General features: G+C 33.7%; 1 protein-coding gene across 10 annotated transcripts in view; it reads right to left on the bottom strand.

Annotated features, from left to right (window-relative positions):
• Positions 1–26,421, bottom strand: part of STPG2 (sperm tail PG-rich repeat containing 2) — a 671,193-nt gene that overhangs the window by 394,292 nt on the left and 250,480 nt on the right. For all 10 annotated transcript variants that reach the window (XM_074396474.1, XM_074396472.1, XM_074396473.1 and 7 more), the window contains one exon: positions 10,368–10,527. In XM_074396474.1, coding sequence (XP_074252575.1) covers positions 10,368–10,527 — 160 coding nt within the window. The remainder of the gene's footprint in view (positions 1–10,367; positions 10,528–26,421) is intronic.

Consider the following 26,421-nt stretch of genomic DNA (forward strand, 5'->3'; position numbering starts at 1 on the left):
TGAAAGTAGATATTCAAGCTCTAAAAGCCTGAGACTCCTTGGAAAAAATGGAAGAGGCACCACAAACCCCATTTTAGGAAAAACTTCTGTTTTCCTCAAGAAATCGAAGGAATTAGAAGTGGACAGAGCCCCCTCAAAATCTAAGGCTCTGTTGTTTTGTATTCCATTATCTAAAAACTTTAACTTTTGGGGGTGTCAGAAATTACTTCACATTATGAGAGAGCTTTGGTGTGTAATAACTAGGTAGAAAACATGCCTTTGGGGATGGCTAATGGCAGTTATGGGGACATACTCAGCTCTGCACATTTGGATCAGAGAAGCATGTTCTTGGCCACCTAGAAATTATGGAAATATTCCCATGCCCCACTGAGGGATATGACTCCTGTGGAAGATGAGCCGATTCCCTCTTTGTGGGGATCCAAGAACTGGTATAAAAATGGGACCTCAAATTCCAGAAATCTGTTTTACCTCCCAGGTATGCCTGCTTAGTAGACCCTAGAAACTGCATGCTTTCCTGGCCTTGTTCCTCTAAGTGAGGCATCCCCAAACTACGGCTCACGGGCGACATGCGACCCCCTGAGGCCATTTATCCGCCCCCCACCTCCCGCCGCACTTCAGGAAGGGGCACCTCTTTCATTGGTGGTCAGTGAGAGGAGCACAGTATGTGGCGGCCCTCCAACGGTCTGAGGGACAGTGAACTGGCCCGCTGTGTAAAAAGTTTTGAGGACGCCTGCTCTAAGGAACCAACTCTAAAGCCAGTAATCTACTTAAGAAACTGGTAAATGAAAAATTTTACAACCACTAAATCTTTTTTCTGTGTATTTATATATGTTGTGTATGTGAGATATAAAAGAGTTTTGATTCCTTGGTTTAAAACCAGTAAGAGCTTAAATCAAATATATTATCAGAAAAATAAAAAGTGTAATATGTTTTACCTCACATAACTTAAGTAATCTTTGGTAAATAAAGAACATTTTCAAGATTATTGGTAAAATAAGTTCAAAATTTAAACATTTGGTCTAAATTATGCAGGTCATATATTAGTTTGCTAAACACTTTAGGGTCATAAACTGATTCTTTGACTTTTCAAAATTATTCAATTAACCTACTTTGGAGCATTCGATTCTATAATAGATAAGGCCTGGGTTCATGTGGAAAGCCATGCACCCTGGGAAAAGTCAGCTTTTATTACACTTCTGACTGATGTCCTAGGCACCACACCTGGTACATAATTACAATCACTTACTAACAAGGTTTTTCACCAAAAGTAAAAGTTGCTAAGAGTTAACAGCGTAACATGTATTTAAGACTACTAAAGATTACTAACATGTATTTAAGACTACTAAAGAGTTAACAGTATCATATGTATTTAAGACTACCACTACTACACGTAGAACTACAGATCTATTTGTAAGGCCTATTGGGAAAGAAGAATATACTTTTGGTAAAAGATTATAAGAAGACATGGGAATGTGAATTTCTTGCCTAAGTTTAGAGGGTTAAATGATTGTTCTATGTGAGATAGAAAAATATATATATAAAGGTTTGAACAAGTTGTAGAAGGTTTATAAAAAACGAATTGTAAAATAGATTCTGTGTGTAAATATACTGGGTAAAGTTAAAGGGGTAATATTCAGTTTTCTCATAAATTGAACATAGAAATAAAAGCACAATAGGTGTTACTTACAGCACTGATCTCTTTAACAAAAATTGTAAATCGCTATAAATGGTTTATAAAAATATTACCTTATGGTCAAACTGATTAAGAATGAACACATTTGACTATAAGCTTTTATTAAGAATTGAGTTTGACATCAATAATGCACTAACACAATGGTGAAATTCATATTATTTGGAATAAAAATCATACAGGAAATACTGTAAAATATTAAATGGCATTTGGCTTTAGGCTGTATTTGTATAAATATGTTATTGATATGTATTCCAAAATAATGGGAAACTCCTGTAATTCTGGTATGATGTAGTGTATATTATCAGTAATAACTGTAATTGTTACATAAAATCATTTTATGCCACAGAGGTAACCAAATTTCTTTTCCAATCATGTTTTTGATTATGACTGCCCTAAGACATTTTGTCATTCACAGACATTTGTTGTCTTGTTTCGGTCCTCTTCAAATGGTGGTTTTATAATCAGCTATAAGAATTTGTCAAGTGCTCCTGAATGCAGGTTCCTGATAACTTTGGAGATTGTAACAATAGAATAGAGGGAAAAACTTTCAGGATTCTCATGAAGGGCTAAAATTTTCATGAATATCAAACAGGGGTTAACTGCATGGACTAAACAAAAATAGAAATGTAATCTTTTTGACTTTTTGCTTAAAATTTTGCTGATCCTTTGTTTTGTTTTTCAGAGTTAAGGAAACTTTTGAGCTATTGACAGCTTTTAACAATCAAGTAAAGTATACTCCTGTGAACAAAAATTGGGTCATATTTCTCTCTATCTGATTTCTCCAAAATTGGGAGACAAGTTGTGAGTAGTCTTAACTTACGGCAATACAGTTATTTGCATAAGTGCAATATGAATTTCTTTTCTTTTGTAACAGGACACAATTGAAGAAACTGGTTATTTTACCAAGACTTTGACTAGAATGGCACATTTTCCTTCAAGGAATCAAACTACTTAAAAAGCCAATAAAAGTCCCATGGAAAAATGGCCTCATACCTTGTCCATACAGCCCCTATACAGGGTTCCTGATCTGTGTTAAGTGAAGAATGTCACTTTCTGACAGGTCCAGGAGCCCAAAGTTATCCTGGGATCTCAATAAGAGAGGAATTTACCCAACTTATAGATATTTGAGGGTACAAACCCATGACCAGACTTGGCTTTAAAAAAAAGTTTTATCTGAGGTTCCTTTTTGGAACAAAGTTCCATCAAAGCCAATTTAAAGAGCCTCTAAAAAAGCAATTATTCTTCCTGCACTTTATATAGATAATCCAAATATAACAAAGCAAATCAGTCATACTATGATTTGTCTCTAGTAAAACAGGAGGTCTGGAGAGATAAAAAAATTTTTCAAGAACTATTGCACAGCTATTATTAGATTCTAGTCTCACCAGCTCTTTTTGTTTTTTTCTACAATTTAGACTAACCTTGCTTATTCCTGTGACCCAATCAGTGATCTCTGACTGCTGCTCAGAAGAAACAAGAGGGATGGATCTCAATTTTTTTTGGGAACTGAACAGATATGAATGGCTCTGACCATACCTACCCTTTCTGACTAAGCTCCTCTCTACCATGAATGCAAGAGACCCAATAGTTAGTTAGGGGAATATCATTACCCCTATTCACCTGAAAAAGTTACAGAAGATGGATATTCATCTCTCTAAAACCCTTAGGATTAACGGTTCTCTTACAAAAGGGAGGGGAAAAATGTCAGAGGCCTTTGAATCAGAGTGCCTCCATCTTGAGTAGGGGCTGCAGAAAATAAGGCATAAACTTGCTGGGCTGCATTCCCAGTAAGTCAGGGATTCTAATTCACAGGACTAGATTGGAGGTTGGCACAAGATACAGATCATAAAGACATTGCTGATAAAACAGCATGAGTAAAGAAGCCAGCTAAATCCCACCAAAACCAATATGGTGACGAGAGTGACCTCTGGGTCATCCTCACTGCTACACTCCCACCAGTGTAATGACAGCGTACAAAAGCCATGGTAATATCTGGAAGTTATCCTGTATGATCTAAAAATGGAAGGAACCCTCAGTTTTAAGAAATGCCAGAAAACTCATGAATAATCCACCCTGTGTTTACTATATAATCAAGAAATAACTGTAAAAATGGGCAACCAACAGCCCCTGGGGCTGCTCTGCCTATAAGGTAGCCATTCTTTATTTCTTTATTTTCTTAATAAACTTTCTTTCACTTAAAAAATAAAAGTATTACTACTCATTAACAATGCACCTTGTCACCCAAGAGCTCTGATGGAGATACAAAAGGAAATTAATGTTATTTTCATGTCTGCTAATATGACATACATTCTGAAGCCCATGGATCAAAGAGTAATTTCAACTTTCAAGTCTTAGTTTAGAAATACATTTTGTAAGGCTATGGCAACCATACAGCCTTTACCATTATAGATACCATTGAAAACATTCATGATTCATGGGAAGAGATCAAAATATCAACATAAACAGAAGTTTAAAAAAGGTTGACTTCATCCCTCATGAATGACTTTGAGTGGTTCAAGATTTCAGTAGAGAAAGTAATTACACATATGGTGGAAATACCAAGATAACTAGAATTAGAAGTGGATCCTGCAGATGACTGAATTTCTGCAATATCATGATTAAACATGAAAGGATGAGGAGTTGCACCTTGTGGATGAATAAAGAAAGTGGTTTCTGGAGATGGGATTTACTCCCGGCAAAGATGCTATGAACATTGTTGAAATAAGGAATTTAGAATATTAGATACATTTAGTTGATAAAATACAGTGGTAGGGATAAAGAGGATTAACTCCATTTTTTTATTTTTTTGAGACGGAGTTTCGCTCTTGTTACCCAGGCTGGAGTGCAATGGCGCAATCTCGGCTCACTGCAACCTCCGCCTCCTGGGTTCAGGCAATTCTCCTGCCTCAGCCTCCTGAGTAGCTGGGATTGCAGGCACGCGCCACCACGCCCAGCTAATTTTTTGTATTTTTAGTAGAGACAGCGTTTCACCACATTGAACAGGATGGTCTCGATCTCTTGACCTCGTGATCCACCCGTCTCAGTCTCCCAAAGTGCTAGGATTACAGGCTTGAGCCACCGCGCCCGGCAGATTAACTCCATTTTTAAAGAAGTTCTACTGTGGGTCAAGTGCTATCAAGCCACAACATATGCTACAGAGAAATCTCATTAAAGGAAGAGTCAACCAATGTGGCCAATTTCATTGTTGTCTTATTTTAAAAAATTTTCACAGCCACCCCAACCTTTAGTAACCAAAATTCTGAGTATTCAGCAGCCATCAACATCAAAGCAAGACCCTCCAGGAGAAAACAAAGTAAGACTCACTGAAAGCTCAAATGATTCTTAGCAGTTTTTTTAGTAATACAGTATTTTTAACTAAGTCATTTACATTGTTTTATTTAGATATAATGCTATAGTACAGTATAAACATACACTTAATAGGCTATAGTATAGTATAAACATAACTTTTATATGTACTGGGAAAACAAAAAACTCATATAATTCTTTATTGCAATCTTAGTTTTATTGCAGTGGTATGTAACTAAGCTGAGCCATATTGCTGATGCATGCCTGTATTAATTTCTCAGGTGGGGCCTTCCCTGTTAACATTATTTGGAATTGAGGTACCACTCACACTAAACTCCCAATCGTTTTATCCCTTGCTTGTCCCCACAAAATTTTAAAATGCCTGATTTTCCTTCTTCCTCTTTCTTTCTATTAATCTATCAATCTACCTCTTCATTCATTTATTAAATGTCCCTTATACCTGCAATTAAGTTCTATGAAACAAGAATATTTACTGTATTATGGCAAATGTTAATCATTATTAAAAGTCCATAATTAATTCATCTTAAAATACTTCATTATTAAATAATTGACAAATAACAAATTAATATTTAATTAATAAACGTTATTAATTAAAATTAAGCTCTATGAAACAAGAATGTTTACTGTATCACAAGTCCCTGGAAGAGTGCTTGATACATAAGATAGTCTCAATACATATTTGTTAATTGATTGAATAGATTAATACTCTTACGAAGATCTTTCCAAGTTAAAATCATAAATCATTTCTAAAATTTTCATAGGACTCTATTCAGTTGATTTAATTTAGTATTAAAATTAACTAAACTCTATTTTTCTTTCCATTTAGGACGTTTTGAACTTTTTATTACTTTTTTAACAAAGTCCTTGATGTTTAAGTTTTGGTATCAATAATTGCCTTCAACCATTGAGGAAGACAGTGTGGCAATTCCTCAAGGACCTACAAACAGAAATTCTATTTGACCCAGCAATCCCATTACTGGGTGTATACCCAAAGGATTATAAATCATTCTGTTACAAACACACATGCACACGTATGTTCACTGAAACACTGTTTACAATAGCAAAGACCTGGAACCAACCCAAATGCCCATCAATGATAGACTGTACAAGGAAAATGTGCCACATACACACCATGAAATACTATGCAGCCATAAAATACAATGATTTCGTCTCCTTTGTAGGGGCATGGATGAAACTGGAAACCATCATTCTCGGTAAACTGATACAAGAACTGAAAATCAAGCACTGCATGTTCTCACTCATAGGTGGTGCTGAACAATGAGAACACATGGACACATGGAGGGAAGCATCACACACTGGGATCTGTTGAGGGGGTTGGGGAGGGACAGCGGTGGGTAGGGAGGTTGGGGAGGCATAACATGGGGAGAAATGCCAGATATAGGTGACGGGGAGGGGATGGAGGCAGCAAACCACATTGCCATGTATGTACCTATGCAACAATCCTGCATGATCTGCACATGTACCCCAGAACCTAACATTAAAAAATATATATTTAAAAAAAAAGTTAGAAGGAGACTAGGAAATTGGCTGTGTTAGACTAGCTGAGACCATGACTACGACTGTTGACTTGGAAATTTTCCTAGATACATGAGATAAAGTAAATAATTTTATCATTCTCTTTCAGGAAATCTCTTGAAGTCCATGAATTTTTCTTCCTTTATTCCAGACTAATAATCTATTATATTATTAGAGAGCACAATTTTTCAGGTCATGGCTTTTCAGATTATTCAAAGTCAAGGAATCTCCATGTTTAAAAAAAACCAAACAGAAAATTTGATGATCCATTTCAAAAAATAATAACAGTTGCCTTAGGATGATCTTAGAAGCAAAATTCTAGGGTCAAATGGCATGAATATTTGAAAAGAAACACTCACACAAATTTACACTTTCAACACAATGTATGAGGGTCCTTAATGTTCCACAGTCTCAACAATGTTTATATCCAGTTTTCTTTTTAAATTTACTTCTGTCCCCAACCCATGACTAAAAACAGGTCAATGGTGAGAGATAAAGTGGTGCTTAAGTACTTTTCCACTAAACAATTTCACTTTACCTAAGTTGGATGAATCACAAAATCATTTACATATCCATGAATTAAAACTTGGTGTAATTAAGAAAATACTCCTTATAATGTGATACACCTCATTTACTAATTTCTTCGTTAAATAATTCTAATGTGTTTTATTAGTCACATAACACTAAAGGGTATACAATATACTGATTGTGGATTTATTATTTCCTTATTTAATTTAGTTTAATGGAAATGAGTTTTTTCCTTCTTAAGGAAATGCCAAAAAAACACTTTACTCATAAATAAAACCATTTCTATATTTCTTAATAAAGTTCTAAAGTAATTTGAAATAAATACATGGCTATGAGTTATTGAATGTCTTATAAGTTCCATAAATTCCATGAGATGACAATTATTCATGTATGTATCAACCTCAGTTCTTAATACTTTTACCTACAAATGTAAGATATCAGGAATCAATTTTAATCTTCCAATAATTCTATGTATAGATAGAAAGATAACAATGTATGTTTTTTGTAAGTTCTATGAGGCACAGCATTCTTTCTAGTAATGTCATGACCCAAGTAAAAAATATACATATCATGCTCTCCAAATTAAGTCAGACAATCTTATAGCTGTATTTATGTGTACATGTATATTTACATATAACAATACTAAATAATTTTATCTGATATATAAGAAATTTGGAATCTAACCAAAAAGGTCTTTCCATTGATATTAAACCAAAACAAAATTACCAGTGCTTAAATGAGAAATAATAGGGTAAAGAAACATTTTTTTCTTATTTTATTACTAAGAATATTATGATATGAAAGACTATCATTCACAAAACAAACACACACAGCACATAACAAATAGAATTATCACTGTATCTTTTGATTATATAATAATTTTTAAAAAATCAAATAATATCATGTATTAGTTGTCCCTAGCAAAAGTTAGACACTAAATTACAAACAGAAAGGGACTATTATCATTTTAGATCAAAAACAATATTAGTATGTATATGTTACTATTAAAAATAATAGAGAATTCTTTGTTATACTGATCAAAAAAAACCTGACCTAAGTAAAACTCAATTAAAAATTAAGAACCTATTTAGGGACTTGACAATATTACCCTTGAATCTTTTCCTTGATTAGATCAATGTAACAGAGTCTAGACAAAGGAAAGTTAATCTTTAATTACCGGAATACAGCATGATATTAATTGAATTGGCCCTGGGCACCTACTAAATCTATGTTAGAGAAATATTTTGGATGGTATACCTTAAGGTAGCAGATTAAATTTAAAAGAATAATTCCGTAATTACTACAATATCTACATGTTAGAGGATACAAAATTCCATATATCATGGTATCAGATAACAGCCTCAAAAGTCCATATGGCTTTTTCTAATGTGTTGATTATAGAGGCATGTGGGGTTTCTGTTATCATCCCTTTGAAATATGGGCCACTTTAATATGCAGGATGGCAAACTTCATGGATTACTGGTATTAATGTAATAAACTCTTCATTTCACAAGCTGTCTACTCTGCAGTTGTATAGTAACTTTGACAGTCACTATGTCTTTGACTTCCAAATAATAACCGTCTTTAAAATGAAGACATTTCCCTTACCTCTCAAATTCCTTTAGAAGCTAGTGTTTGCTTAACATTAAGAAGAAACATGTTTCATATTATGATAAGATCTTATACTTCAAAGGAGCTTCAAGGGTTCTAAAAATGACTTTGAAATATAGTCTCATTAATCTTTTGTATTTTCATGAGGCAAGGAGGTGACAAATATCTCAATTGTGAAAAATAGAAACTAATGAAACAATTATCTAATTTACTTGCCCTGTGCTAAATACTGAAGCAAAGAATAGTCAAAGTGTCAATCCTGGCACTTAACTGAAACTCTAATTTTGCATTACATTGTAACATTTCTGCAGGGGAGGGTAAAGGAAGACAGACAAAAAATATCATAAAATATGATATTCAACATTATCTACTTCATGAGACCCAGAGATTAATATTATTTTTTATTTACTTGATTGTGCTTGATGATGGTGATGGTACCGTAACTTCAAAGACTTATTTCCCTGGGTGACCACATATTGAGTGTAGTCAGGGACACACTACAGGAGTTTGAATCCTACTTCACAACAAAGCTAAAACTTGGCAAAATCAACAATGGTGCAGTAACTCAAGAGAAGAAAAAAAAATAAAAAGCTAAATTTCGACTTAAAATGAACCTAAAAGCTGCCAATATGCCTGATTCCTAAAAGGCAATGATAAACAAAGCAAGCCTCTGGATCTCAGGCTAACTTGGTGGACAAGTTATACTCTCCTGCTTTTGGTTTTTCATTAAAAACTTTGAAAATAAATGAGTTTCTTCATTCTGTTTCATTTTTTTCTCCATATTCTCATAAAAAATCATTACAACAGTTTGGATGTTTAGTGGAAATACATTTGTAAATTACTGATAAAAATGATTGGTTCCTGTTCTTTATCTAGTTTTCCTGTGTAAAATAGCATGGTAACTGACTTATCTTCATTTCCAGCAAAAGTTACTGCATTCATTTTTAGAACAAGAATGCTGTTACTGATAGCTAAGACAATCCAAAATGTAGAAACTAAAATTATTTCTGGAATTGTAAATGCTCAATTAAATGCTTATCTTTATGTGGCTGCTTTCCTTATATTAGAAAAAAAAAAGTAAAAATAATTCCGTACAACTGGCTTGATGTGTATCTTCTATATGACTGATTTTACAAATCAGAATAAAGTGCCTTTCTCCTCTGACAACTTTAGCATATTATGAATTTTGTTTTTTTCCCTAAAAGAATGCTAGATTACTTTATTAGCATTAGTAAAAGTGGTAAAATTGTCTTTGGTAAAATAAAGAGACATAACCTGTCCACTCCACTACCCAAAATCTTCTCACATTTGAAAAAACAACTTAAATATTTCACTGAAGAAGTATTTGCCTTTTTGGTTTTGTCCTACACACTTAAAAGAGGTAAATACAAATGTGTGTTTACAATTACAGTAAGTCCTCACATCACATCACGGATAGGTTCTTGGAAACTGCAACTTTAAACAAAACGGTGTACAACACAGCAGGTCCTCAGATAATGTTGTTTAGTTCAATGTTATTTTGTTATAGCACTCATGAGAAAAATGGTTTTGTTCCACATTATTTTACTTAACTTTTCAGTCTTCAAGAACCTATCAATGACTCTGGCTATTTTAATATGGAAACCTTAGAATTTTTTTTCCTTATAGCTTTATAAGGACTATCTAGACTTACCTGGCCCATCAGTCATTTTTTCTAGGCACCGAGGAGTTGCACTAAGAAAAGAGGCATGTTTTCTTTTAGCCACTAAACTACGAGGTGGCATATATTTATGCTTAACTTGGGACATCTCATATGATTTGTGAACATCATAGCTGCCTGGTGCTGGAATACCCTGAAAAAAATTTTAATAGGTTAGCATAAATATATATTACATAAAAAACATTCAAGAAGTTATCAGGTAGATGGTTACAGTAAGCAATGAGTAGAAAAATCCTAAAACTTTTATTAATTAAACATTAAAAATAGAAAGTTAAAAAAGGATTCTTAAATCTATGTCTTCCTAATAAAATATAAACTTACTTGCCAAAGTTAAAGTAAAATAAATGGAATTATTAACTTTAGGACAATATTATTTAAAAACTAGCTTTCATGATATAGATGATAAAATATATTCTAATTTAATTATAAAGATCAAATTGCATACAGGAATGAGAGCAATGATTACCTGTTTCCCTAAGCAGCAGAACCATTCCTGTTTTACTGTTCTAAGTGAACATACTTCACTTATTCAACCAACTGAGACTGCTTATTTCATTTTTAATAGATTACAATTAAGTTAGAAGGTTTCCTCTTTCATCATTTATGGTTCTTTACATGATCTGCAGTCAAAGTAACATTTTTAATCAGCATGAACCAACATGGTATTAATAAATACAATAATAATTCTAAAGTAAATGAAATATAAGTGCCATATATTTGTTAGACAAGTAATGCCTTCAACAATTAGCTAATTTTCCCAGTGAAAACTTTTTTAAACTCATTTCCTAAAATTATTTTAAAATAACATATTCCTTTGAAATCTGTTCACTTAGATTATGTATAAAGACCAAAACTTTTTAAGTGTGAATAATTTCCTAGTAGGCAGGAAAGTGTTATGGCCAAGCATATGGACTCTGTCACTAGACTTCCTGGGTTCTAAATATCTGCTGCTTACAGCTGCATGACCTTAACCTCTGTGATCCTCAGTTTTCACATATGTAAAGTAAGAAAAACTATAGTACTTATTTCATAATATTATTCTGAGGATTAAATTAGTTAAAATGAATAAAGTACTTAACTAGCCTGGTACCTGTTTCTATAAAAGGATTAAGCTAATCTTACTATTCTAGAAAATCTAATTTAAATGCAAAAAAGAAAAAGGCTGAACAATCAGGGTTTGAGGTAACAGGGAAGTATTTTAAAGTTTCAAATAAGTCAAACAAATTTGGCGACTGTAAAGCATACTTTTGAAGTTCCTCTAGGAGCCAAATTTTAGAAATATTTTTTCTTGTTCCTTACATCCATATTATCACCCCCAAGCATATGCTAACAACATTATCTTCCACTTCCAAAGAATCACAAAATATGGCAAGATCATGACTAGCGTAGGAGATTCTTACATGAAACCCCACTTCTGGTTTGAGTCCCATGTTAAACATGAAATGTCATGATAGGTAAGTCATCTAACAAATGCTAGAAGCCATTTTCTTTTTGCCCACATCAAGAGTATATATAGTAAGAAAAATAAGCAATAGTGGCAATATTTCCATAGATGACTTGTGTATCTTTTGGGGCTGCCTCTATAGTATGTGAAAAAAAAAAAACTGGAAGAGATTATAAAAGCACAAAGAGATCCTGTGCACACAATATGCCCAGTGTATTTAGGAAAGTCTGCAAAGACCTTGACTGTACCTACTATACATTTTAATTTTCTTATTAGAAGCCATTATTGTTTCCACTCCCCTTAACACCCTGTCTAGTGTCATCTTTTATTTCTTCTTCCAGTGTCTAGACTGAATATAATTGGTAAATTTGGCTACTGCCACACAGAAACTATTTTTTTTCTGATAACTTGAAGCAAAGACAAGAAACTGCGTCAGTGATCAGTGTTCTTTAACAATAGTTTGTTCATACCTGGAAAAGTTTGTCAAACTAGTTTCGTAAATTCCAGTAAATTCACTGCCTCTCCTAAAAATCCAATGTATATAACGCTTGTTCATGACCACCTTTTCCTATGCATATTTATTATTCTCTGAAACTTATTCCCTGCTTGTCTACTTTACTGATGTTCCTGGCTTTTCCTAGTCATCTTCAATTCTCATTTTATCTAACCAAGAGATTAACATTTCAAGTAAATATCCTAAGCAAATGATTAATAGGACAAATCTGAAACTCTGTCTAACAACAATAATTTAAACAATACCTATATACTGTATATAAGCATATATACCCTACATAAGTTGAATACCCAACTTATATACCTACGTAAGTTGAATACCGTATCAGGGAAAAAATCGTATGTGTAGATAAAATCATCAAATTTGTTGGTGATTCTTTATACATCACAGAAAATAAAGAAGGGACATGAAGAATAGATATAATAGACATTTCTCATGGTTTTTTTAGGTTTTTTTCTTTTTTGCTTATTGCATGACTTTTTTCTCATTCCAATATTTAAATCCTGTTCCTACATTTGGGAAATTCCACATTATGCAGCAGAGAATCTGAGTCCTAACACAAAGCTAAAAATGTCTGGTTCTCATCTTCCTGGTCTCCTTTTTAGCTAGCACATGAATCTTGATCATAGGTATAAATGCTAGCCTATGAATTGTCTGCCAGTTGTTTAAAGAAATACAGAGTACTAAAAATTTCATTCTAGTAAGAGGACTAGCAATCCTGGCAGCCACGTCCAGTTTCCAGAGGCAACAGTGGGAAGACAAATTGAAAGAGGAAATTACAGACTCAGGAAAAATGTCAGAAAATGTCTAATGAAATAAAAGATATGATGAATAAAATCTAAAGGTAAGTCTAAAGTGTCCTGACTTCCTCATCTGGAATACCAAAACTCTACCCTAAAATAACATAAAGAAGCATAGAGTTGGCATAATTAATGTACACAAAAATTTTAGAATGTTTTCTAACACATAAGGAGTACCGCTGTTGTCTTTCATTGTTATCATCATTACCATCGACATTATTATCTTTATTAGGTATAGGACTACAGGAATCCCTTAGTGATATCTCTCTTGCCTGAAGAGAGAGGCTAATGGGATATTGAAAGGGAAGTCTCTAGTATTTTAAGCTACAAACAAACAAATCAAAAGTAGGTTAAGTTGTTGAGAATCACATAAAGACTGCTCCAGGAAGATAAAAAAAAATTCACTGGTTTTAACCTATTTCAAAAGAAGGTGGGTCAGCATGTTTGTATTTTGGCAAAACCATTTCACATACTTTGTGATTTCATTCATTCCTGTCAAGTCAAAAAGTCCCTGCAAAATTCTACATGCTCAATACCCATGCAATAACTCACTTAAAACTCAAACCTAACTGACCTGTAGCCCCAGAGACAAAGAGATTAACATTCCATTGTCTGATTTCATACACATTCAGAATTTGTATGAACAAAATTCAGAATTTCCAACTGAGTGAAATCTGAAATACTCTGAATTTTTCCAATTTCATTCAATGTTCCCTGCTATTTTGACATATGAAATTTCATATACTCTCTGATTTCAGACATGCGAAACTGCATGTAGGCTCTGATCTTCAAAACTTTGGTTACCAAACATCAAGAAGTAAACCCCTGAGCCACAGAAAGTAATGGAGCATTCAATTCCTACATTGTCTCTCAGATTGTAGCATAATGCAAATAAAAATTGACCTCAAGTTTCAGTCTCAGAATAAAATTTTCCTTTACCATGCTATGGTAAAAAATCTGGAAATATTTTCATTTCATATTCATTTTTGAATAATAGTTTTACTAACTATAGAATTTTTGCTTGACATTTTTTACCCTCAGGACTTTTCATGTCATTTCACTAATTTGTGGCCTCCACTGATCCTGATGAGAAGTCTACAAGTAGTGATATTTTTTCTGCTATGTAAGTTCTTTTTCCTTGTTGTTTTCAAGATGTTATCTTTGTTCTCTTTCACTAGTTTAACTATAATGTGTCTAAGTGTGGATTCTACTTAAATTTATTCTACCTGGAGTTCACTGAACTTCCTGGATTTATAGATTAGTGGTTTTTATTGCATTTGGAGAGTTTTCAACAACTATGTCTTCAAATACTTTTTCTCCTCCTTTCTTTCTCACCTCTCCTTCTGGGATTTTTATTATTCATATATTGGAATACTAGATATTGACCAACAGGTCTCAAACTACTCATATTGTTAAATCTTTTTCTCTGTTTCTCATAATTAATGACTTCTATTGATCTGTCTTTCAGTTCATTAATTATGTCTTCTGCCCTCTCAAATCTTCTAAGTCCAGTTAGTAAATTTTTTATTTATGTTTTTGTACTTTACAACTCTAGAATTATTTTAATTCTTTTGTTTGTTTCTTTGCTTGCTTCTATGATCTATTGAGATTCTCTATTGGCTCACTGCTAGCATACTTTAATTATTTAAACCTAAGGTCCATTAATTCTTTGAAAAAAATGTTAATAGCTGATATTTACATATCTAATAAGTTTCGGTGGAAAAGTGGATATTTTAAGATAAGATAGCAACTCTGGATGTTTTTCTTTAATGAGATTTGCTGTCCATTTCACCTAAGTTTTCAAATTTCAAATATGTTAAGAATGCAAACTGTTTACTTACTGCTTTCAGAATCTATAAAGATGTCCATATTTTCATTTCTGAAATTTGTCATTTAAGCTATTTCTCATTTTTTCTTAGTAAGTAACATTATAAGGTGGTTTATTCTATTCTATCTCTTAAGATAAACAGATTTATCTAAATATATAGCATAGGTTTACCTTTATGTTTGAATTTGTCTCTTTCTCCTTAAAGTTATGTCAATATTTGCTTTGCATATATGTGAAGCTGTGCATACAAGTTTAAATTATCATATTATTCTAGTTAATTCAACCTTTTAAAAATATTGACAGGCCATGACTGTTTATTCTAAATAGCTTTTTGCTTTAACATATTTTATCTCAAATCGAAATAGCTACTCCTGGATTTCTACCAATGAGTAAGCTTTCATAAACCATTGTTACCTCTGCATTAAATTTCAGAGACAGTAAAATTTTTAAATTATTGTTTGAAAGATATCAGAGATTGGTAAAAATAAAAGGATTTTTGTACTAAATTCCAAAAAGTAGAAGAGCCCTTCCTATGTAAATTGAGATTACAAGCTATGTTCCCTTCTTGTGGGAATTTACTAAGTCTGGGCAAGGGCTAAAGACTGGTATTGTCACAGATTATTCTAAGAGAAAGAGGAATTCGTGGGGCTTTTGAAAGTCACATAGTATAGCATGACTATGAGAGAATAAAAGCTGAGAGAAGGGAGCCTCAACTTCTGACGCTGAACCTCAGCCTAAACTCATAGGAGTCTAAACTCATCATCACTGATTCTTTGCTATGAAGTATTTACTGAATAGTGAAGCAGGCAAAAGAATAGAGGTCTGGACTGGAAAGACAGAGTAAAATCTCCTGAAAAAGTCACACTAGAGCAATGACTGACAACAAATACAAGTTTCTTCCTCAAGATAGTTACCATATTTTAAATCTAAATGGGATACAAAGCTAAAGTTGAAAATATTGAAGGGTTTAACATGCAGGAAAGAAGAGAAAGGGACTTTCAGACTCTCAATCAAAAAACTGGGACAGCAACATGGAGGGTGAAGGATCACAAAGGGAAAGTGAAATCTTAGTCTTTGCTTAGAAGAGAACTCTCACTGGAAAGAAGAGCCTGCAACAATACACAGCAGGTCTAATAGCAAGAGGTGTATTTAAGATATTCATACAATACACCAGAGTAAAAATTCTGAGCAATTAAACTAGAACTATTTCCTCTTTCAAGTTATGAAATAAATGTTCTTCCATTTCTGAGCATTATATATGTCTTGTGACTTGTTCTAGCTGTTATTTCATAGCTAAGTATATATTCTAGTCTAAAATTTTATTTCCAATTCCTAAATACATAATATTTAGTCACTTAGAACTTCTTTTATAATGAAGTTTGTCATTATCATTGAAGCGACTTAAGAAGACTTCGAACTTTCAAAGCTTCCAACCAAAATCTTTAATCAAATATATACAGTAAAAAAATTTATAGGCTATATAGTTATGTTTGCCTAAATACTCAGAAAACTTTAATTAAGCAATTTGCCAATCTGCTTATCCAAACTGCTTAAATTTTGTTCTATAAAGAAGAAAGGCATTTCAGATAATAATCAAATTATCTTTGTTTTACATGTTGCAAATTATAATTACTTATGTCATCCTTGCCATTTTAAGCATCCCTAATATTAATCATTATAAACATATGCCTCCTAAAATACATTACTTAGAAAGAAATGTGTTATTTTAATAGAAAAAATATTCTAATATAGATATGAAATTATAGTATTAATTGTAGGTGATAGGTAAAAATAGAAAATATTGATTTTATTGCCATCCTTTTCTGGCACACAGGAAAAGACCATTTAGGCCAATGCTTTTTGTTTGTTTTTGTTTAGATGGAATTTTGCCCTTGTTGCCCAGGCTGGAATGCAAGGGTACGATCTTGGCTCACTGCAACCTCCACCTCCGGAGTTCAAGCGATTTTGCTGCCTCAGCCTCCCAAGTAAGCACGAGCCACCATGCATGGCTAATTTTTCTATTTTTAGTATAGACGGGGTTTCCCCATGTTGGTCAGGCCAGTGAACTCCCCATCTCAGGTGATACACCCACCTTGGCCTCCTAAGGTGATGAGATTACAGGGGTGAGCCACCGCACCCGGTGTTAATGCTGTTTTATGAAAGGAATTACAATTACCTGGAAAACATGATACTTTAAATCTCAGTTAAAAAAAAAATAGCAAAAGTGCTGATGGTCAAAATCACATAGGCAATAATACAATGGACTTAACCTAATTCCTCCTACATAACATTATGCCAGCAATATATGAATCACAAAGTTTCTCAGTTGTGTTCTGGACATTTACACTTCATTATCCTCAGATAGCCTTAAAATAAAACTTATTATCTTCCCTTACCTCCAACAACCAAACCATGTATTCTTTCCAACCTACTTACAAACTTCCTTATCAGCCAAGTCTAAAAATAAAAAACTGACTTTCACTTTTGTTCACTTTTCTCTCGCATATCTAAAAATGACCAAGGTTATACCTATTGTAACCTCTCTCACTTGAGACTTTTCTGTTCTTTACTACCAAAAAGGTCTTGGCATGGACTCCAAAATACTTATCATTTAGCAGTTTTACTAACTGTTTATTTCAGCTTTAGGTCTTCTAGTCCCAAACTATTTGCATTCTAGTAGGCAATAAATTATTGTATTAAAAATGACATAAACCTACTAAAAACTTTCATTGCCTTCCCAGTGCCTATGGGAAAAAAATTCAGGAAACACTCCTTGGCATGCAAAGCCTCTTTTCAATTTGAAGGCAAGTTTACAACTGTGAAAACCAGTTCAAGTAGAATCTCTTTCATTAAGCATTCTTGAGAACCCTGGCTAGAAGTGATATCTTACACTTCTGAATTATTTCATTATTTATTATTTGCATAAATAAACATAAAGAGCACAGTGAATAAATATACCATATATATTTGAACATTTACGACTTCATTATCATAAGGGCAAGAAGAAGATAAAGCTGTCTGATGAGAAGGAAGACAAGACTTCCTCAGGTAAGATTCAATTTACCCTTCAAATTTATATAGTAATTTTTCTATTACTCTCTCAAATTAGTGAAAAATGACAATAGGAATCTAGGGGTATATGAGCTCCATAATATCATCAAGTATTTAGGTCCTTTCATGTTTTTTCCTGCATTGTATTTCGGTTGTGACTCTCAACTTTATATTCTCTCAAGATACTGACTGTAGCTCCTGTCATAACATTTTTATTTCAAAAATAAAGCAGAGAAAGGAAAAAGGCAAAAATTGTTTAACAGCTATAACAGCCTTATCTGAAGGCTTTTTTGAAAGCTCAATCTAGTAACTTCTGCTTCCTTTGCATTAGCTAAAACAGTGCTAAATAACCACCCTCAGGATGCAAGGGAACCGCAAAAAATAGTTGCTTTATCTGGCACTGTTAGCAAGAAAGAAAGAATACATGAATACTGGGTAATAAACTAAGAATCTCAGTCATAATAGCTCTCTGTTTTTGACATCATTACAACTTTAAAAAATTAACTCACTTCAGAAACTATGTATAATAGTGAACTACCTTTGATATAAAGCTTTCTGACCATGGCTTATTCATTCACTTTACTCTCCAATTCTTGTACATACTTTGGGTCTCAGATCTTCCCTGAATTCATTAATCTTTCAGTTCTGATATGTTCTCAGAATACACAGCTCTTAACTTTGCAGCAGCTATTATACTTGCAATTAAACAAGTCTCTAATTACTTATTTAATATCACCCATCGCCATAGAAATAAGAGCTCCCTGAGTGTTCAGAAAGCCTCTATTTTGCACATCATTGTATCTCCCAGAATGGAAAATGTTTGCAAACAGTAAGTGATTGACACATACTTTTTAATCAATGAATGGATATGTGAGTTAATGAGTACATGAATGAGTCTAACAGTATCTGTATACCTTGAGGCTTTCTTTTTATGTTTAGCCTTGTTATTGAGTTCTTTCAAAACAGTAGGGCTGACACTATGACTTGAAAGTATTTTCAACCCATACAATGCTTAAATCTGCCTCACATATAATCAGTTCTATATTCTGTATTTAGCCAGGCCTGAAGATACAAAGCTGGCTTTTACTGTTGTTCACCTTTCAGTGTTGTACAAACATTTCTCAAATATTGCTTTCGCTAAAGATGTTCCTGTTTCTAATAAAGTTAGATATAATTTATAATCTCTGAGATTATATAGAAGTAGAAATATGCCCATTCAAACTTTGATCAAGGACTAACTTTCATAAAATCATAACAGAGTGTCTCCAGGTAGTTAAATTTGATTAATATTTAATGTGAGATGCATTTTCTTCTCTTTGCTATCAAAAAATAGACTTTGACTTTTAATGTTTAAGTTTTCATGACCACCTTTGACATTAGTTTTATAGAAAAAAATGTGTATCTCAGCAGATTAAAGTAAAATACAAGAACAAAAATTGCCTATATAACCTTTCTCTTCCAGCAAATGCTAATGCTACTGAGGCAGAGAATAAGCAGATTATTGCTAATTATAATAGTTCTAATTGAATAATATACATTCTTCAGAGTTCTACTTTTCATTTAAAAGTTAATTCTTTTGTAATGTTGAATATAAAAGACAGAGAAATTCTTTAAAAAGGACATAATTGCTCCTAGTGTCAGTTGAACAGATTTGGATATAGCATTAAAAATCATCTTGATAAACTTGAAGTAAATTTTGGACATGAGTTGTGAGATTATATGAATTTAAATAGCAGAATTAGGAAAATTATTAATTAACCCTAGAGAAATGTCTATGAGTAAAATTCCAATCAATTTATGTTCATGCTTTTTAAAATCAAACGAATCTTAATATCATCTACTTTGGTTCAGGATGGAAAGAACTATCCCTTATGTATAAATGGGAATCATTTTAAGGTAGTGCTACTAAAATACCACAGAACTTGAAGTCAGAACTACTTGGTTATATTTATAGCCTTATTATTAACTTTTCAAAGGTCCTCAAGAACCTTACCCACTCATTTACACCCCTCACCATGAAGAATATTGAAGGTCACTGGGCGCAAGACATTTCTTTGTATTCATTATCCTTCTTTGTATTCATTATCCTATGAGATTGTCAGTGAGATGAATTATGGAACTATTCATATTTGGAACCTGCCTCCACCATAGTAAGGCTAACAGTGGGCAGGATGATCAGCCTTGCTTTTTGTAAGTTATAAATATCTCAGCATCCCATTATCTACTTCAAAAATAATTATGGTTATATTTAGAGAATACTAATGGTAATAATAGGGAGAAAAAATCAATGCAAAAGGTAAAGAGAAAGGAGAAAAAAGATGAGTAAGACAGTAAGACAAAGAAGGTATGGAACAACAAGAAAGGAACATTGTTTAGACAGAGAGGTATGGATCCCTGATAATATTAACCATACTCCCAAGGTACCTATGTTTTCCATGTTATGACACATAAATTGTAGATTTCAATAGAAAAAGGCAAATTGCATATTTGAATTGTAGGAAATCTAATTATTCTACCGTAGTGTTCCTATAAATAAATATATTTACTACTTAATAAAATATATTTTCAATACTTTCATCTGCTGCCAGATTTGTAATGCTTATGTGACACTAAAGAATTGTGCAAGTTTATGTATACCTATGTAACAAACCTGCATGTTCTGCACATGTATCACAGAACTTAAAGTAAAACAAAAGCATTAAAAAACATGATTATATATTTAGAAGACCCCATTATTTCAGCTTAAAACCTCCTTAAGCTGATAATCAACTTCAACAAAGCCTCAGGATACAAAATAAATGTGCAAAAATCACAAGCATTCCTATACACCAATAACAGGCTAACAGAGAGCCAAATCATAAGTCTACTCCCATTCACAACTGCTAAAAAGAGAATAGAACACCTAGGAATACAACTAACAAGGGATGTGAAGAACTTCTTCAAGGAAAACTACAAACTACTGCTCAAGGAAATAAGAGAGGACACAAACAGATGGAAAACTATTCCATGCTCATGGTTAGAAAGAATCAATAACATGAAAATGACCATACTGACCAAAGTAATTTATAGATTCAATGCTATCCCCATCAAGCCACTATTGACTTTCTTCACAGAATTGAAAAAAATCTTAAAAAAGCCCACATAGCCAAGACAATCCTAAGCAAAAACAAAACAAAATAAAAACAAAAACAAAAAACAAAGCTGGAGGCAACATTCTGTCTGACTGCAAACCATACTACAAGGCTACAGTAATCAAAACAGCATGGTACTGGTACCAAAACAGAGATACAGACCAACGGAACAGAACAGAGGCCTCAGAAGTAATGCTACACAGCTACGTCTGTCTGATCTTTGACAAACCTGCCAAAAATACAATGGAGAAAGGATTCCCTATTTAATAAATGGTGCTGGGAGAACTGGCTAACCATATGCAATAAGCTGGAACTGGGTCCCTTCCTTACACCTTACACAAAAATTAAATCCAGATGAATTAAAGACTTAAAACAGAAGACCTAACACCATAAAAACCCTAGAAGAAAACCTAGGCAATACATTCAGGACATAGGCATGGGCAAGAACTTTATGACTAAAATACCAAAAGCAATGGCAACAAAAGGTAAAATAAACAAATGAGATCTAATTAAACTAAAGAGCTTCTGCGCAGCAAAAGAAATTATCATTAGAGTGAACCAGCAACTAAAAAAATGGAAAAAAAATTTTGCAATCTACCCATCTGACAAAGGGCTCATATCAGAATCTACAAAGAACTTAAACAAATTTACAAGAAAAAAACAACCCCATCAAAAAGTGGGCAAAGGATATGAACAGACACTTCTCAAAAGAAGACATTCATGCAGCCAACAAACATATGAAAAACAGCTCATCCTTACTGGTCATTAGACAAATGCAAATCAAAACCACATTGAGATACCATCTCACACCAGTTAGAATGGTGATTAAAAAATCAGGAGACAATAGATGCTGGAGAGGATGTTGAGAAATAGGAACGCTTTTACACTGTTGATGGAAGTGTAAATTAATTCAACCATTGTGGAAGACAGTGTGGTGATTTCTCAAGGATCTAGAACTAGAAATACTATTTGACCCAGCAATCCCATAATTGGGTATATACCCAAAGGATTATAAATCATTCTATTTAAAGACACTTGCATACATATGTTTATTGTGACATAGTTCACAATAGCAAAGACTTGGAACCAACCCAAATGCCCGTAATTGATAGACTAGATAAAGAAAATGTGGCGCATATACACCATGGAGTACTATGCAGCCATAACAAAGGATGAGTTCATGTCCTTCCCAAGGATATGGATGAAACTGGAAACCATCATTCTCAGCAAACTAACACAAGAACAGAAAACCAAAAACTGCATGTTCTCACTCATAAGAGGTTGCTGAACAATGAGAATACATGGACACAGGGAGAAGAACATCACACACCAGGACCTGTTGGGGGACGGTGGGGCTAGGGGAAGAGATAGCATTAGGGGAAATACCTAATGTAGTTGAGAGGGCAATGGATGCAGCAAACCACCATGTCACGTGTATACCTATGTAACAAATCTGCACATTCTGCACATGTACCCCAAAACTTAAAGTATAATAAAAAAAATTTTTAAGTATTGTGCAAGTTAGCTTATATTTCATGTCAAATTTAAAAGCACATATTTTAGGGACACTAATTTTTTTCTTGGTTAAATAAACAAAAAAGAAAAAAACATTCAATAAAAAGTCCCGAAGGGTGCTATTACTATTTTCCAGCATCACACATTTAAAAGCTATAGTCATCTAAAAATATCCAAAATACTTTCAGCTTAATAAAAATCAAACAGAGATCATCTAAAAAAATTCTGAATATCCTTACTTCTTCCTTCCCTCTCTTGAAAAATTTGGTATGCTGTTTTCCCTGTTGTATAAACAAAATGCTATGGAAGTAATAACTGATTTTATTTTATTTATTTATTTATTTTTGAGACAGAGTCTCGCTCTGTTGCCCAGGCTGGAGTGCAGTGGCACAATCTTGGCTCATTGCAACCTCCAACTCCCGGGTTCAAGTGATTCTCCTGCCTCAGCCTCCTGAGTAGCTAGGATTACAGGCATGTGTCCAGCTAATTTTTTAAATTTTTAGTAGAAATGTGGTTTCACCATGTTAGCCAGCATGGTCTTGATCTTCCGACCTTGTGATCCACCCACCTCGGCCACACAAAGTGCTAGGATTACAGGTGTGAGCAACCGCACCAGCCTGTTATTTTTTTTTTTATTTAGACTGGATCTCATTCTCTCACGCCAGGTGGAGTGCAGTAACATGATCACAGTTCATTGCATCCTCAAACTCTGGGCTCAAGAGCTCCTCCTACCTCAGCCTCCTGAGTAGCAGGGACTACAAGCACAGGCCACCATGTCTAATTTTGGGGTTTTACGTGGTTTGGTTTTTGTTTTTTCTTTTTGTTTTGTTTTTGTTTCTTTGTAAAGATAAGGTCTCATCATCTTTCCCAAGTTGGTCTTGAACTCTTAGGCTAAAGTGATCCTCCTGCCTTGGTTTGCCAAAGTTCTGGGATTATAGGAAGGAGCCACTATTCTTAAATGTCCTTCTATTTTAGTATTCATCTATCAGCCTAACCATAAACATTTATAGTCTTTCCTATGCGCTAGAGTTAATGTCTACCAGTAGTAAACGTTATGACCTCTGAAGCTGTGTTGCCAGGGTCAAGCCCAGAGTCAGCTTTTTTGCTGGCCATATAACCATGGTCAAATAAATGTCTCAATTTTCTCATCTGTAAAAGTCCCTACCTTCTTGAGTTGTAAAGATTAAATGAGTTAATATATGTATAACACAAGAGCACCAGGCACATAGATAAGAACTACTTAAACTTTAGTTATTATAATAACTGTGCAACATAATGTATTATATATAATATATATTATATATTATTATACCTTATTTAGTTAGTTCCTTTTTTACACTAGCAAATATTCATTTTATTAAAAAATGTTTTAAAAACATGGGGATCAGGAAATAACACAGCAAAGTACAAAATAGCAGGTATCAAGGTATCAATTCTACTCTATCAGTAATGACATTACAGGTGAATGTATTACACAATCCAAACAAAAGACAGGTACCAATTTTATTAGATTTTTTTCTTTTCATCAACGTTTATGTTAAGTTAAGTGGTACATGTGCAGGATGTGCAGGTTTGTTACAAAGGTAAACAAGTGCCACTTTGGTTTGCTGAACAGATCATCCCATCACCTAAGTATTAAGCCTGGTATCCATTAGCAATTCTTCCTGATGCTCTCTTTCCCCTCACCTCCTACCTCCCACCTCCAACCGACCCCAGTATGTGTTGTTCCCCACCATGTCTCCATGTGTTCTCATCATTCAGCTCCCACTTATAAGTGAGAACACGCAGTGTTTAGTTTTCTGTTTCTGAGTTAGATTGTTAAATACAATGGCTTCCAACTCCATTCACGTCCCTGCAAAGGACATAATTTAATTCCTTTTTATGGCTGCATTGTACCCCATGGTGTATATGCACCACATTTTCTTCATCCAGTCTATCATTGAGGGGCATTTGTGTTGATTCCATGTCTTTGCTATTGTGAATAATGCTGCAGCAAACATATGCATGAATGTAATTTCCTGCTTTATCACAGAATGATTTATATTCATTTAGGTATATTCCCAGTAATAAGATTAGTGAGTCAAACGGTATTTCTGCCTTTAAGTCTTTGAGGAATAGCCATAGTCTTCCGCAATAGTTGAGTTAATTTATACCACCACCAGCAGATGGTAACTCACTGCAGTTTTGATTTTCATTTCTCTAATGATCAGTGAGGTTGAGCTTTATTTTACGTTTGTCTTCTGCATGGATGTCCTTTTTTGAGAAGTGTCTGTTCATGTCCTTTGCCTACTTTTTAATGAGGTTGTTTTTTTCTCATAAATTTAAGTTCCTGTAGGTTCTGGATATTAGACCATTGTCAGATGGATAGATTGCAAAATGTTATCCCATTCTATAGGTTGCCTGTTCACTCTGATGATAGTTTCTTTTGCTCTCCAGAAGCTCTTTAGTTCAATTAGACCCCATTTGTCAATTTCTGCCTTTGTTGCTATTGCTTTTGTTGTTTTCATCATGAAATCTTTGTCCATGCCTATGTCCTAAATGGTATTGTCTAGATTTTCTTCTAGGGATTTTATAGTTTTGGGTTTTATATTTAAGTTTTTAATCCATCTTCTGTTGAGTTTTGTATATGGTGTAAGAAAAAGGTCCAGTTTCAATTTGCTGCATATGATTAGCCAGTTCTTTTAGCATCATTTATTAAATAGGAAATTGTTTCTCTGTTGCCTGTTTTTTTGTTTCGTTTTGTTTTTTTTCAGGTTTGTCAAAGATCAGATGGCTATAGAGGTGTGGTCTTACTTCTGAGTTTTCTTTCTGTTCTATTCATCTATGTGTCTGTTTTTGTACCAGTAACATGATGTTTTGGTTACCATAGCCTTAGACTATAGTTTGAAGTCAGGTAGCATGATGCCTCCAGCTTTGTTCTTTTTGCTTAGGATTTTCTTAGCTATTTGAGCTCTTTTCTAGTTAAATATAAATTCTAAAATAGGTTTTTTCATTCTGTGGAGGATGTCAATGGTGGTTTAATGAGTCGCATTGAATCTATAAATTACCTTGGGCAGAATGGCTATTTTCATGATATTGATTCTTATCCATGAGCATGGAATGCTTTTCCATTTGTTTGTGTCCTCTCTGATTTCTTTGAGCAGTGATTTGTAGTTCTCCTTAAAGATGTCCTTCACTTGCCTTGTTGGCTGTATTCCTAGGTATTTTATTCTCTTTATAACAACTGTGAATGGGAGTTTACATATGATTTGGCTCTCAGCTTACCTGTTGTTGGCGTATAGGAATGCTGGCGATTTCTGCACATGATTTTGTATCCTGAGAGTTTGCTGAAGTTGTTCATGAGTTTAAGAAGCTTTTTGGCTGAGACAACGAGATTTTCTAGATACAGGATCATGTCATCTGCAATCAAAGATAATTTGATTTTTTGTCTTACTATATGAATATAATTTATTTCTTTTTCTTGCTTGATTCCCTGGCCAGAATTTCCAATACTATGTTGAATACAAGTGATGAGAGAGGGCATCCTTGTCTTGGCTGGGTTTCAATGGGAATGCTTCCAGGTTTTGTTCACTCAATATGATATTGGCTGTGGGTTTGCCACATACGACCCTCATTATTTTGAAGTATGTTCTTTCAATACCTAGTTTGTGGAGAGTTTTTAACATGCGGAAATGTTGGGTTTTATCAAAAACCTTTTCTGCATCTATTAAGATAATCACGTGCCTTTTGTATTTATTCTGTTTA

This window comes from Saimiri boliviensis, chromosome 3, assembly GCF_048565385.1.
Source record: "Saimiri boliviensis isolate mSaiBol1 chromosome 3, mSaiBol1.pri, whole genome shotgun sequence".
Classification (NCBI taxonomy): Eukaryota; Metazoa; Chordata; class Mammalia; order Primates; family Cebidae; genus Saimiri; species Saimiri boliviensis.